The 12,729-nt window shown below is 39.4% G+C and overlaps 1 protein-coding gene across 11 annotated transcripts in view; it reads left to right on the forward strand.

The window, feature by feature from the left end:
• The window catches only part of grin1a (glutamate receptor, ionotropic, N-methyl D-aspartate 1a), a 43,322-nt gene that overhangs the window by 7,953 nt on the left and 22,640 nt on the right, over nt 1–12,729 (forward strand). For 8 of the 11 annotated variants that reach the window (XM_088071570.1, XM_088071569.1, XM_088071561.1 and 5 more), the window contains exons 3-8: nt 221–397; nt 5,508–5,570; nt 6,354–6,451; nt 8,434–8,555; nt 9,555–9,729; nt 11,183–11,327. In XM_088071570.1, the coding sequence (XP_087927696.1) occupies nt 221–397; nt 5,508–5,570; nt 6,354–6,451; nt 8,434–8,555; nt 9,555–9,729; nt 11,183–11,327 (780 nt within the window). The remainder of the gene's footprint in view (nt 1–220; nt 398–5,507; nt 5,571–6,353; nt 6,452–8,433; nt 8,556–9,554; nt 9,730–11,182; nt 11,328–12,729) is intronic. The other 3 variants (XM_088071563.1, XM_088071564.1, XM_088071568.1) reach the window with 1 other exon arrangement.

The raw sequence follows: 12,729 nt of genomic DNA on the forward strand, positions 1-12,729 counted from the left end.
ACTTTTTAAAAAACAATTTTCCAAATCAACTAATTCATTTCAATTTGCAGAGCAGTTCTTGTTGCTCACTGCCTTTTTTTCCCCTTGTTTTCAAAAAAACGCAAACCGACGTGCTGAGATTTCAAAGGTTTAAACACTTGTGAAGGCATCTGAGCGCAGCACAAGAAAAGTGATGCCGACCCAGGTTTCAAAGGGTTAATCTTTATTTCCTGCTCCACAGAGTATCCACCTGTCCTTTCTGCGGACAGTCCCTCCTTACTCCCACCAGGCGCACGTGTGGTTCGACCTGATGCGCGAGTTCAACTGGAACCACATCATCTTGATAGTGAGCGACGACCACGAGGGGCGGGCTGCCCAAAAGAGGCTCGAGACCCTCTTGGAGGAGCGAGAAACAAAGGTGAGACGCTCCGGCTCCCAGGCCCTCCTCCCTCCCCAACTGCGAGAGTGTGTGAGCATGAGCGCGTGAGTGGTTTTTTTAAAACCTCAAAAGGTCTTCTATGTATGTAACTGTTTTCCTTTCTGTTGTGTGGCCACATCTCTTTCTCACCATTGTGTAAACATTGGCTAACATTCCTAGAGACATCAACAGCGTCTAATGTGGTCTAATCTGACAAAAGTTTGTACGTTTATTTGCTCATCTTCACGTTGCTTTTCTCCATAGTCCAAATTATCCTGTGTCTTTCCACGTTGGGAGCCAAATAGCGGACTTTAACTTGGGGCTTTGCAAACCATCACAGACTGAAAGTGTTTTATTGGGGCCGTGGCGGAAGTCAGGTGTTCCTCTCAGTGCGTGATGAATGGCCGGCTTCATTATTGTACACAGGGGCCTTGTGTTTATTGCGCCCTGCTAGGTCATGTTCACATGATACGGGAGATGGTTTCGCCTTTTCAGATACTGCTGATGCAACCATTTTAAGTGTAGCTCTGAGCAGTGTATGTGGGTCAGTGAAATGCTGATCTTCTTTGAGCCAAAACAGACTTGAGACTGCATTGATGTGTGCCCTTTAGGAACGGAGAGAAAGCAAGAGAGGGGAAAAACAACTGCCATCTATTTCATCCATTTAATAAGACGAAATTACCCTGGGATATTTTTTTTTTCCTCTATACTCTGTGACACTTGTCCCTCTTGGGCTCTTTGCTGTAATTGTGTGGCAGAATGAAATGAGTCCTGATTCAGAGATTTAATTAAATCAGAGGCTAAATATGACACGTACCCGGGGTAATTTACAGAAGGCGGCTACAGCTAAAGTGCTTAAATGAAGTGACCGGGATCAGTATTGATTAGCAGCCATATATAGCAAAGCATGTCCAACATTTGGGTTAATCAAAATTTGCAGCCTCTTCCATGTTGTTAAAACAATTATACTGTCAATTCATGTGACTCCCATCCTGCATCAGAAAAGAGGATACTAAAAACCTTTGATGAGAATCCAGGAAGTTCCTTTTATGTTTGCATAATATGAGTTTGGATCTCGAAATGAGCCCATCTGTGTGTCCCATTCAAATCTCATAATACTGAGGGAAGTTGCTGCAACTCTCAGCACTATGGAGCTTTAATTACCCATATATTTAGTTATGATTGCAGGGCCAGCTCCAATAATGTTGTGGCCCCAAGCAGAATTAATTTCAGAATCTCTCCAAATGTGGGCAGAATATTACACTGGAAGCCTGGTCAGACTCAGTGAAACAGATATAACATATTTTTCTTGCTATAAACAAATCCCATTAAAAGAACGAAGCCAACAATACATCGATCCTGCTAACTTTGTACTTTCTATCTAAAGTAGGGATGTCCCAATCCGATCTCAAACATCAGATTGAGGGCTGATCAAGGCATTGTTTGACTGATCTGGATCGGGAATATTTGGCTTATAGAGCATACGATTCTTTTGATTTATTTTAGCGGTCACCCATGTTTTTACTTTCATGCAGAAAAATGCAGAGCGCAGCCTTCGTCACCTCTGCTTCACCTTTCTGTTGAATTTAAGAGCAGCGGCTGAGCCATGCTCGCCGTGAATCACCAGACAAAATAAAAGAAAACGCAGTATGAGACTGTTTATTTTCTATATTTACCAAAGTTACGAGCACTCGTTTGGTTCAGCTCAGTGTGAGAGTCTTGTGTTAGTTTAGCTATAACGCACGGTGTTTCTCCGCCCCAGTTGGAGAGAGTAGAGGAGTGCAGAGAACTACAGCTATAGTGGGACATCCCTGTTTAGGTATTCATCCTCAGCTGTTGTTGTTGTTGTTCAGAGATGTGATGGTTGGTCTCTGTGGTAGACTCCTTCACCAGCACCTCTTCCACTGTGATTGGACCAGAAAAAAACAAATGTTTGACACAGATTAGACAGTCTCATCACGCTGCTGTCGTTTGTAGCGTCGTGTAAATATGCAGCGCTACCATTGCAAAGAATGAAAAGCATACTCTGGCCTCAGGGAAAAAACACTATGCTTTTTGAGGAACTGAGGCGAAGCTGTTGCTGCAGCTGCACTTGTCGCTGTCTTCCACAAGTTGTTGATCTCCGGTGCTGGTCAGCGTTCTTTTTCTTTTGGCATTTATCAGCAGACTAGAACACTTCTAGGAGTATATGCTGCCCCATCATGTGTGGAACAGTTGCATCCCTGGTACGGTACTGGAGAAAAGTGAGAACCTCCATGTTTTCAGAATCTTGGCATCAACTTGGTACCATACTTTTGGTTCTCATGAAATCCCTACATACATATATAATACTTATTTGGTACAGCTCCTATAAAAATTGAATACAAAAAGTGCATTAACCCTTTGAAACCTGAGCAAAAATGGTTTGATTTCTTTTAAATCAAGGAAAAAAAGGAAGAATTGTTCTGCATATTGCAAGAATTTGGCAATTATTTTTATTAAAGCTAAAAATAATATATAATTATCATAATAATATACTTAAAATTATAACATTTTTATAATAAAATTATTATTTTTTAGCACTATTTTAGGTCATGTTTTGTACTTTTGCTAATTTTTGGGCCATATCTTCTACTGTTGTTCATTACGTTTTACGCATGTTTTTAAAAGAAATAAGCCAATTTGCTCAGGTTTCAAAGGGTTAACCGTGAAAAAAAATAACATGAATATGCAATCTTTAATTATGTTGAAACATCACAAAATATCTAGAAGAGAATATTTGGGAGAAACAACATTTGGGAGTCCCCTGCTGGCCTCTCACAGCTACTTTGCACATCACATTACATGTATAATGTACACATATAACACAGCTTTAGCAGGTAATAAAACCTGCACCAGCTCTTTTATTGTCGGTTTGTTTGGACGACGATATCAGCTAAACGCGTAATCTGTAAACACATTGACAGCTTTGACTGTTTTTGGTGATGTAAATGGATGTTCGTTCTGATGTGGCGGACAGCAGCGTTGTCGCATTATGCTCTAATTAAAAGCGAGATGTGTTATTATTGCTAATCACCCTGCTGTGCTGCATAAGCTCAGTAAATTTACATGTTATTTTTAGCCTCATGGCAACTCGTTAGCGAGGTCGCACAGTCACGGGGGGATCACTGTCACCACCAGCAGACAGAGGCTCTGGACACAGTGGATTTAGCCAGAGTGCAAACGTGGCCAACACAACATGAAATATTAATGCCTGACTGTGGATACAAAAATAGAGTGCTGAGAAAATCTCTTGGGGAAAAAAAAACGACAAAGACAGCTGGATATACTCATGGAGAGGATTTCTACACGCTGAAGATACATAAAAGCTCCCAGGTTAAGGGTGAATGGTAGTTACACTGTAGTTAAAATACTATGATTGAATAAACTGTAATTGATGTTGAATGTTCTTATAAAGGACATTAAATAAGTAGAACTATGTAAAAAAACTCTGACAATTTGTAATAACACAGAAAAAGGCATTTTGCTTCTTTAAATTGTGATTATGACTCAGGATTGAGCATTTTAAAATCAAACAGAATATCATGACTAAGTTAGTTACCGGATGACATTTTTGTGAGTTTGCTTGTCATCCTGACTAACTGTGCCGATGCGCGGTCACTGTCAACTTTGTGAAGGGAGGGAAAAAAGACCCAGAGTGCACTGAGGTGTGAGCTGTGAAGCCAGCTGTGTAAGAAACCCTGTGAAGCAGAAAGATGATGTGTTCCCCTGCAAAATGGCTGCCAGTCTCAGGCAGGACTCCAGAGTGTCTCCTCTAACTGAACCGGACTGCAATCCAAAATGGTGACGTGTCAGGTGTCCGAGTTCAAGGGACACTTAGTTATTTTTCAACCCTGACAACATTTTCTTTCTTTTTGTGTGTCTAAGTGACAACTTTAAAAAAAAAGATCCTGAGTGCTGCAGCGGCGAAACAGGCTGCAATTTAATCCTTTGGGACAATAGCAGATCCTCAATTTAAGTCCACTAAAAGTGCCCTTTTTGCTACTCAAAGGCTCATATTATTATTTATAATACATAGAAGCAAAATATTGGTCTTAACAGCAACATATTAAACACATGAGACACAAAGTTGAAAAAGCAAATTCAAAAGAAAAAGCTAAAAGACACACACACACACACACACACACACACATATATGCATATATGATATGTGATGTTATGCATCAGATAAATAGTAACATTAATGGTAAAACTGTGACACGTGAATATGTCAATATGTCCATAACATATGTTTGTATGTAAGTATGTATATCCACCATGTCTATATTTTCTTTTGTTCTATTGCCCAATTATTTAATTTATGTACATATATATATTTTTTTGTTTTTCTATTCTCTTTTTGTCCTTTTACTATTTGCACTGTGGGCATGGAGAGAAACGCACTTTCAATTCCTGTATGTCTAACAAGCATGTCAGGATTGACAATAAAGTTGACTTTGACACTGAAAAATACTGAAAAAAAGAAGTATAGTAACCATAGTTTTCAAGCAGCCTATATACTTCAACAGTATAAGTTCCTGAAATTCAGTTCAGTTTTTGGTTTTTTTTTGTGTCAAGACTTTCAGTGGCCCCATCTGGCCACCCCTATGAGAAATTTCGAAGGGCCCAGTTGTTGAAGGTATGCAATAGTGTTGTGTTGAAAATCTGATAGCTCTAGCTGATGGCCATTTGTTAAAAGTTGTTTCCAGTTGAGCGTTGTTAGTTTCCAGTATGGTGAAGAAGAAACACACCAGATGGCTGAGCTGCAATTTAGCATTTTGTGTTAATTAGGTTGGAGCCAGAGATACAATTATTTCTTGTAGCTAATCCATGGAGATGAATCAGCATCACTGATAATTCATGCATCGAATACATTCAATGCACTTCCCTGATCTTTATTCATGTCTTTAAAAATGATTTCAGCGTTATCATAAAGCGGTCTTCTCTGATGTTTTGCAAGCCCCACTGTTAAAGATCCCAATTTGAAGCAGAAAAGTGGAGATTTGTTGGAATGCTTTACTGCCCTCCATTTTCAACTGTTTATAATATTTTTCTGTGTCTGCATATTTTCTCTGTGCACATTACTCATCAGAATAAAAAAAGGAACTATGAAAACCTCGACCAACTGTCCTATGACAACAAGCGAGGACCTAAGGTATATTTGCATGGTCAATGCACGCCGCCCACCAACTTTCCAAACGTAGCAACTAGAAACCAGCCCAAACCAGTCACCAGCCGACCCAGAAATGTCCCTCTCTTGGTAGCACGTGTTTTCTTTAATTTTTACTTTGAGACATTTCCCTATGATTTAAATGAAGAATGATTTTGTTATGAAAAATCTATAATTTTCGGTCATTACAAGAAAAAAAAGATATCAGTGAACAGCGCCCCCGCTTTTATCATTTTCATTTTCTCCTTCAATAAAGGAATGCATGAACTCAGAACACACATACTCACACACAAAAAGAGTTTGCAAGTCCATTCCTTTGTGGAGAACCGGTAGTGTGGGACAAAACCGTTTCCCAGATGCTACTTCCTCCTGTTCTGTAGCACTTCCCTAGTTTTCAGCAGTTTTTTTGTTGGGGGAAAACGTCCCCCTCACCCCCCTCCACCCGTTTTTAGTTACTGGTTGCATTGACCTTCTTCTTCCCCCTACCTAACACATGCACGTCCTTCTTTGGAGCCTTGATAACCCTCAGTTTGCATGCAAACAAATGCAAAAGTTTTTTTTCCCTTCAAGCTTTTTTTTTTTTTTTTTTTTTTTTTTTTTTTTAGTTCAGCCGGTTCCCCTGGATCGCTTTCCTTTTTATCTCTGTCTCCCGTTTTCAAAAAAAAAAAAAAAAATCGGCCAAGCTCGAACCAAGCAGGTAAAGAGGCAGCATGGTGTCGAAGGTAGGGAAAAGTAGCTGGCTTGACCTTTCTTATGCCCCGATCACAGGCAGAGAAAGTCCTCCAGTTCAGCCAGGAGACTAACTTAACTGCCCTGCTGCTGGAGGCGAAAGAGCTGGAGGCCCGAGTCATCATTCTGTCCGCCAGGTGAGATGTTTATCTCAAATGTCACATAGATTTCACCTAAAGTCCCAAAGGGAGGGTTGGTGAAAGTGTCATATTTATCTCACAACTGCTTCGGAAAAGCCAACTCATGATCCAAGAAAGAATTGGGTAAAACAAGATCATTTTGATGGTGAAGGTGATGCTTAAACTAGGGCCGCAATTAATTATTTTTCATTGTGATTATTATTTTTTAAATGAATCCTTCATTCTATAAAATGTCAGAAACCAGTTGTCAGAAAAAAAATACGTATATATTTTATTTAGATTTTTTGGGGGGAGTTCCTCCTTGTGATGGTCCTACGTTATAAACCTCTCTGAGGTCAGTTTTGATTTGTGATATTGGGCTATATAAATAAAATTGAATTGAATTTTAACAAAAGAGAGAAAAAACAATTAATTTATTACCAATATTTTTTTAAAAACTGTTGTTTGAAGAATTACTTTTAATTAATCAATTTTCAAAATCAATCCATTAGCCAATTATTTTAACTTTATCTTAAACCTAATTTAATTTTAACATCTGCTGGTTCTTTATGTTTAATTACATCTAAGTTGTGTCTATGTTTTGTTTGTTTTTCGCCAGATTTAAAAAAAAAAAAAAAATATTACCATAGGCAAATGCGCCCAAAGTTGTATGAAATGCTTCTTGAGACACATGTATTTCTCTTTGATGCAGCCCTACAAAAAATGTTTATCTTGTGCAAAGTGGCCACAGGTCAAGACCACTTTTGGACACAAAAAACAGCAAAACTGGTTATTAGGAAAGACTAGGAAAGAGCTGTGATTGAGCCAATAAAACCAGGTATTTTAGGCCAAAACATTATCCTCTCCCAACCATAACCAAGTGGTTTTTCAACCTGCCTGCTACATAATAATGTACAAATATTATTTGTGGTTTACATAAATGCACAGTGGCAACATTTATTTTTGAGATTGGGTTGCAGAGAGACATATTGCATATTACATGTTTGACCCAAACCAACCACAGCCTGCGGTCTTTTGCAGCTTAAATGACGCTTAAGTGATCAGAAAGGGTCTGACTTTACTGTTGGACCTGCCAGTACCACCACCATCACACAGTTGTGTGTGGAAGAGCGCTGTGTGCTTCTTTGGGGTCAGTCAATGTCACAACATGTCAAGAAACTTCCAAACTAGACGAGACGGGGCTAAAAATAAATCTGACATGCTTGTCTTTTTGGTCAGATGTTGTGAGGCACCGTGGATGCCGCGTGGGATGTCTTTCACTATGACACATTATGCCAGATGAGACGGATCATTTTCATGCCTGTGCAACATTCATTTTCATTCCAGATATCCATGTCAATTAAGGCAGGCCGTTATCTGGCTATTTTGTAGTCTAATTCCAGCACGGGGTTTGTATATTTCACACTAATGAAGGCATCATATAGCTTTGATAAATGGAAATATATACATGTTACAGTCATACAAAATGGATTTTTTTTGTAACTTAAGAGCTAATTAATGGAAATTTGAACGGAAAACCTTGCCTCAAAAGGTAAAAATTGGAGCAACACGGTAGCTGAATCCAGAAAGGGCTGTTTGCAAGAAAAAGAGAATTTTCTTCTTGAATTCAGTGTAACACAGGGTGAGTCACTGATAAAAAAAAAAATGATCATTTTGGGGGGTGAAGTTTTCCTTTAAAAGAAATTTAAAAGCAAAATCAGGGCTCAAAAGATTAAAAGTTGGGGTGTCCTAATAGCCTAATACACAACATAAGAAATGCACTAAGAAAGAGACATAAATAGTCCTAACTTTAATCTAATATATGTAATAATAATAAGACATTTCACATTAATAAAGTCATGTCAAGAAGTACTTTGCTGTAATAGGTTGCACCAACTTTGAGTTAATCCCTCACTCCTAAAAATGAGCACAGAATTTCTTTCCTTCACATTCATTCAGCATGCTGTGTAAAAAAAAAAAAATCTTTTGTCAAACCCCAGTGAGGAGGACGCTGCTGCAGTGTACAAGGCTGCCCGCTTCCTCAACATGACTGGCTCGGGGTACGTGTGGCTGGTGGGCGAGCGGGAGATGTCGGGTAAAGCCCTGAGCGAGGCGCCAGACGGTACGTTCATCCAGCAGAGATCAGTGGGAAGTACGAGTTAACCCCGGCTTTCACTCAAAGGCCGATCATAACACACACAGGCTTAGAGGGATTAACGGTTAAACGATGGATGCATTTCATGATTGACTGTATAACTGCTTGTTGTGTGTTGAGCATTTAAACGTTTAAGCATTTATGTGTTTAAAGGTTTAAATGAGCTGTGTATCTACAGTACACTTTTAGTTTAAATGTGTGTGTCCTGGATTATCCAAAGGTAATTTCATTGTGCTATTCTGCCATATTAATGCCCTGGTTTCTAATGAGTTACAAAGGGAGAGTTTTGCAACACATAGCTGATAGAATGGTAAGCTACAACAGCCTTCTCTTGTCTCTGTTCCTGGATTTTTTCGCACAAGTCTTTCACTATTTTTTTATTACTTTGTGGTCACAAACGTCAAGCGTCTCTCCCCCTGGGCACTTTAACACAACCAACCCCCTGCAGAGCGTTTGTTGTCCTGTCCATGTCCAGTCTTTTCCACCTCCACTGCAGCTTCTCCCAGGAGTCTGCAAGACTGACGGACCTGGTTGCAATCAGAAAACTTAGCTGAAGTTGGATTGTTCTTTGGTTCATTTTTTTTTGTTTATTCCTAACACAAATATTGCTTTGCCTGTGCTGACTCCCAAATCCTTAACTGGTAGGGCATTAAAAAAAGATCCAACTTCAAGGGACTCTTTACACATGCTGTGAAAAGGTCACGAGTGGCAACATCAGCAAAATGATCCATTTATTCTGCTGCCGTGTCCCATAAATGGCAAGATGTGGATATTTTCTAAGTTATCGTCCCTGAGATTAACTGGCAACGATGATGGATCATGCCGCCGATGTCTGACCTTTATTCAGGATGTCTAAACCGGAGGCCCTATAAGTTTTTTTTACACTTTGTGCATTGCAAAAAGGATCCAGAGAAGCTGTAGCGCACTCAGGTCAGTGACTATGTTTTTTCGTTGGCCTGGTCTCAGGTCTGATCGGCCTCCAGCTCATCAACGGGAAGAATGAGTCAGCACATATCAATGATGCGGTGGCTGTGGTGGCGCAGTCCATCCAGGAGCTGTTTGAGAAGGAGAATATCACTGAACCCCCGAGAGGATGCGTGGGCAACACCAACATCTGGAAAACAGGGCCACTCTTTAAACGGTAAGCCTGAATACACACGTTACTTATTGCTTTAATCAACTATTTTTTTAACTATAAGACCGGGGAAATATTTCAGGAAAATAGCTCGAAATCTATAAATTTGACAATTATGGCATGAAGTGGAAACAGACAATGTTTAAACAATTCCCCTACTAGTGTTTCTAAGTGGTATTACTGTTGGCGCCACTGTTGCAGGGACGGCTGGATCACTTTCTGCTTTCCTCCGAGCCTAGCAACGGGGCTCTTTTTCTGTTGCCGGGTAGTACAGTTACTTACAACTCGGCCTCATAGAAATACTTAAAGTTGACCGGAAGTCTTAATGCATTCTGGTTAGTGAGTAAAAGATGTGTTTTATGTAACTTTGCACGTGTTCTCATCTATAGTCATTACATTGTGCTTTACTAAATAGTGATACTGCAAACAAGCTTGTCTGTTTTCCACTTAAAATTAGCCGGATGAATCAGAACAGCTGATTTTCAGTTTAGTAAATTAAATTTGCTCAGTTTCTTGAGGCTGAATTCTACATGGTTTTTAATCACCATTAAAGCTGCACTAATCAATATGTTTAGATTAACAATTGACTGGATGTGCAGCGTGAAAGGAGTCAATTGGAGTATTGAACCAGCAGATCTGCAGTTCCCTTCAGTCCTTACATTTTCTCCCATTTTTGTCAGTTTTGACTGAAAAGCACAGAATCAACTCTTTATTTGTAGATTTATCACAGGTCCTTCAAATCCTTAAGAGCTGGTGAATTTGAGGGGAAAATATCAAAACCATGTTGTTGTTTTTTTTTAAATAGACATGTGCTTAAATATATATATTTGGTGCAAGAATAGAGAGTTTGTTTTATATTGTGTGCCATCACAGCACAATTGAGAAGTATTAATTTGTGCCTCTCACCTTTTTAATTATTCTGCAACTCCTACTTCGTTATAAAAATTCTCAGTATTGTAACAGTAATTAACCTTGATCCATGCCTCTAGCTATGCAGTGTTGGATCCTCAAACTTTAGGGAATTGGGGCTGAGAAGTTCATTTGGTTGACTATCTGGTTTATTATATGTTCACATAAACATATAAAAAGAATTACCAAAAATGTGATTTTTTTTTTTTTTTTAGACGGTGCGGGTAAGCTGATGTTTATGACTTCCTAGTGACAAGCCGCTGAGTTTCGACTGACCCAGTTAGGTTGGTTTCTCAGCAGAATAACAAACACATGCGGTGACAAAAACAGCAGATATCAGCTCAGTAATGCGATTCTGCCCTGTTCATCATATTTTCAACAGAAAAATATGACGAATCAGTCGTTTTACCACATACACTGCACTGAGAGCCTCGTGTCAAACGATACAGAATAAAATGCGCTGTGACACGCCTAAATAGCAGACACACGATATCCATGCACGGACACGTGTGTGCTCATCCACTCAGATAATCATTTTTATTTCCCACAGGGTGCTGATGTCATCTAAATACCCAGAGGGCCTCACAGGGCGCGTGGAGTTCAATGACGATGGGGACAGGAAGTACGCCCATTACAGCATACTCAACTACCAGAAGAGTCGCCTCATTCAAGTCGGGATCTACAATGGAACGCAGGTAAACTGATGCACAGAGGCGTCTCTGGATATTTGACACAACTGTGAAGCAAATTCATGGGAATTTCTGTCCATTCTCTGGTTTATACTCAGCCCAATGCCGTATCATCTCCATGTACATAGTCATCTATTTTTTATTTGTTCTGGACATGCAGCTCCAGTTTTCTATGTATAGAACAATGCAGATAATGTGGGGCAGGTCAGGCAAAGCCAACATGATGCTGCAGCACTCTGTCACTGAATTTGAGGGCTATTTTTGAAATATTTGCAGTTTTATTTATTAATGAATTGGAGCATACATGAAAAATTTACTGCACTCTCTCAGACTGTTTCACCTCTAACAACAGTCCCTGTGTCTGGTAAGAATTTAAACTTCTGGAAATCAGCAACATCAAGATTTTTTCAAGAAGACGGAGTTGCTCTTAAATATGGGCAGATTATGAGACAATAAGCCCCTAAGCACAAATATGCCAAAAAATTTCCCGCCACCTTTCCTACATACGGGCAAGACACACAGACTTTGTGCTCGCTAAGCCTCATTTTGTTATTGTTTTGTGTCTCTTTGTGGTCATTTTGTGTTTCTTTGTAGTCGTTTTGTGTCTCTTAGGAGCATATTTGTGTCTTTTTTTGTCTTTTTATGTCTCTTGCAGTCTCTTTGTTGTTCCTTTGAATCTCTTTGTCTCTTTGAAATCATTTTGTGCCTCTGATATGGTATATTTTATTTTTTTAGTTTTATGTCTCTTTGACATATATTTGTCTCTTTTTGGTCATTTTGTGTCTCTGTAATTGTTTTTTTGGCACTTTGTAGTTCATTTGCATGTCTTTGTTGACGTTTTTGTTTGTTTAAAGGTAAATTTGTGTCTCCTTGAGGAATATTTTTGTCTTTTGTGGCTGTGTTGTTTCTCTTTGTGGCCATATTTTGTCTCTTTTGGGTCATTTTGCGGCTCCTCCTGGTTGGTACGCATATATTTTGAGTGACATTTTACAAGTGAAGGCCAGGTTGCCCCTGACATTTTGTTTCCACGGGCTTGTGCCTGGTAGGCCAGCTCAGCTGCTCTTAAAGCATTAAAAATGTCTGCAATCTTGTGAAATGACCAGTTGATTTTTCCAGGATGGACTGCTGTAGTATCATTTAACCTTTGACTGAATCATGTTTTGCCGTGAACCACGTCCATGTTAACTGCATTCAACTCTAGAGGGCAAGCAGGAGCTGCATTTGAAAATGACACCTCACAATGTACTTTATGAGCCCTCTGTACACGAAACATAACTGCTGAATATTTTAAGAAAACATAACCTAATTTCCAGATTTCCCAGCTTTCAGGCACCCAGTGGTTTCCATCTCTTTTAATATGAAAAGCAAGATGCCAAACATTTAAGATTTAGTGCCTGTTATGAAACAG

The sequence above is a fragment of the Plectropomus leopardus genome, chromosome 20, assembly GCF_026936395.1.
Source record: "Plectropomus leopardus strain MGB_pleo_1.0 chromosome 20, ASM2693639v1, whole genome shotgun sequence".
In the NCBI taxonomy this organism is placed as follows: Eukaryota; Metazoa; Chordata; class Actinopteri; order Perciformes; family Serranidae; genus Plectropomus; species Plectropomus leopardus.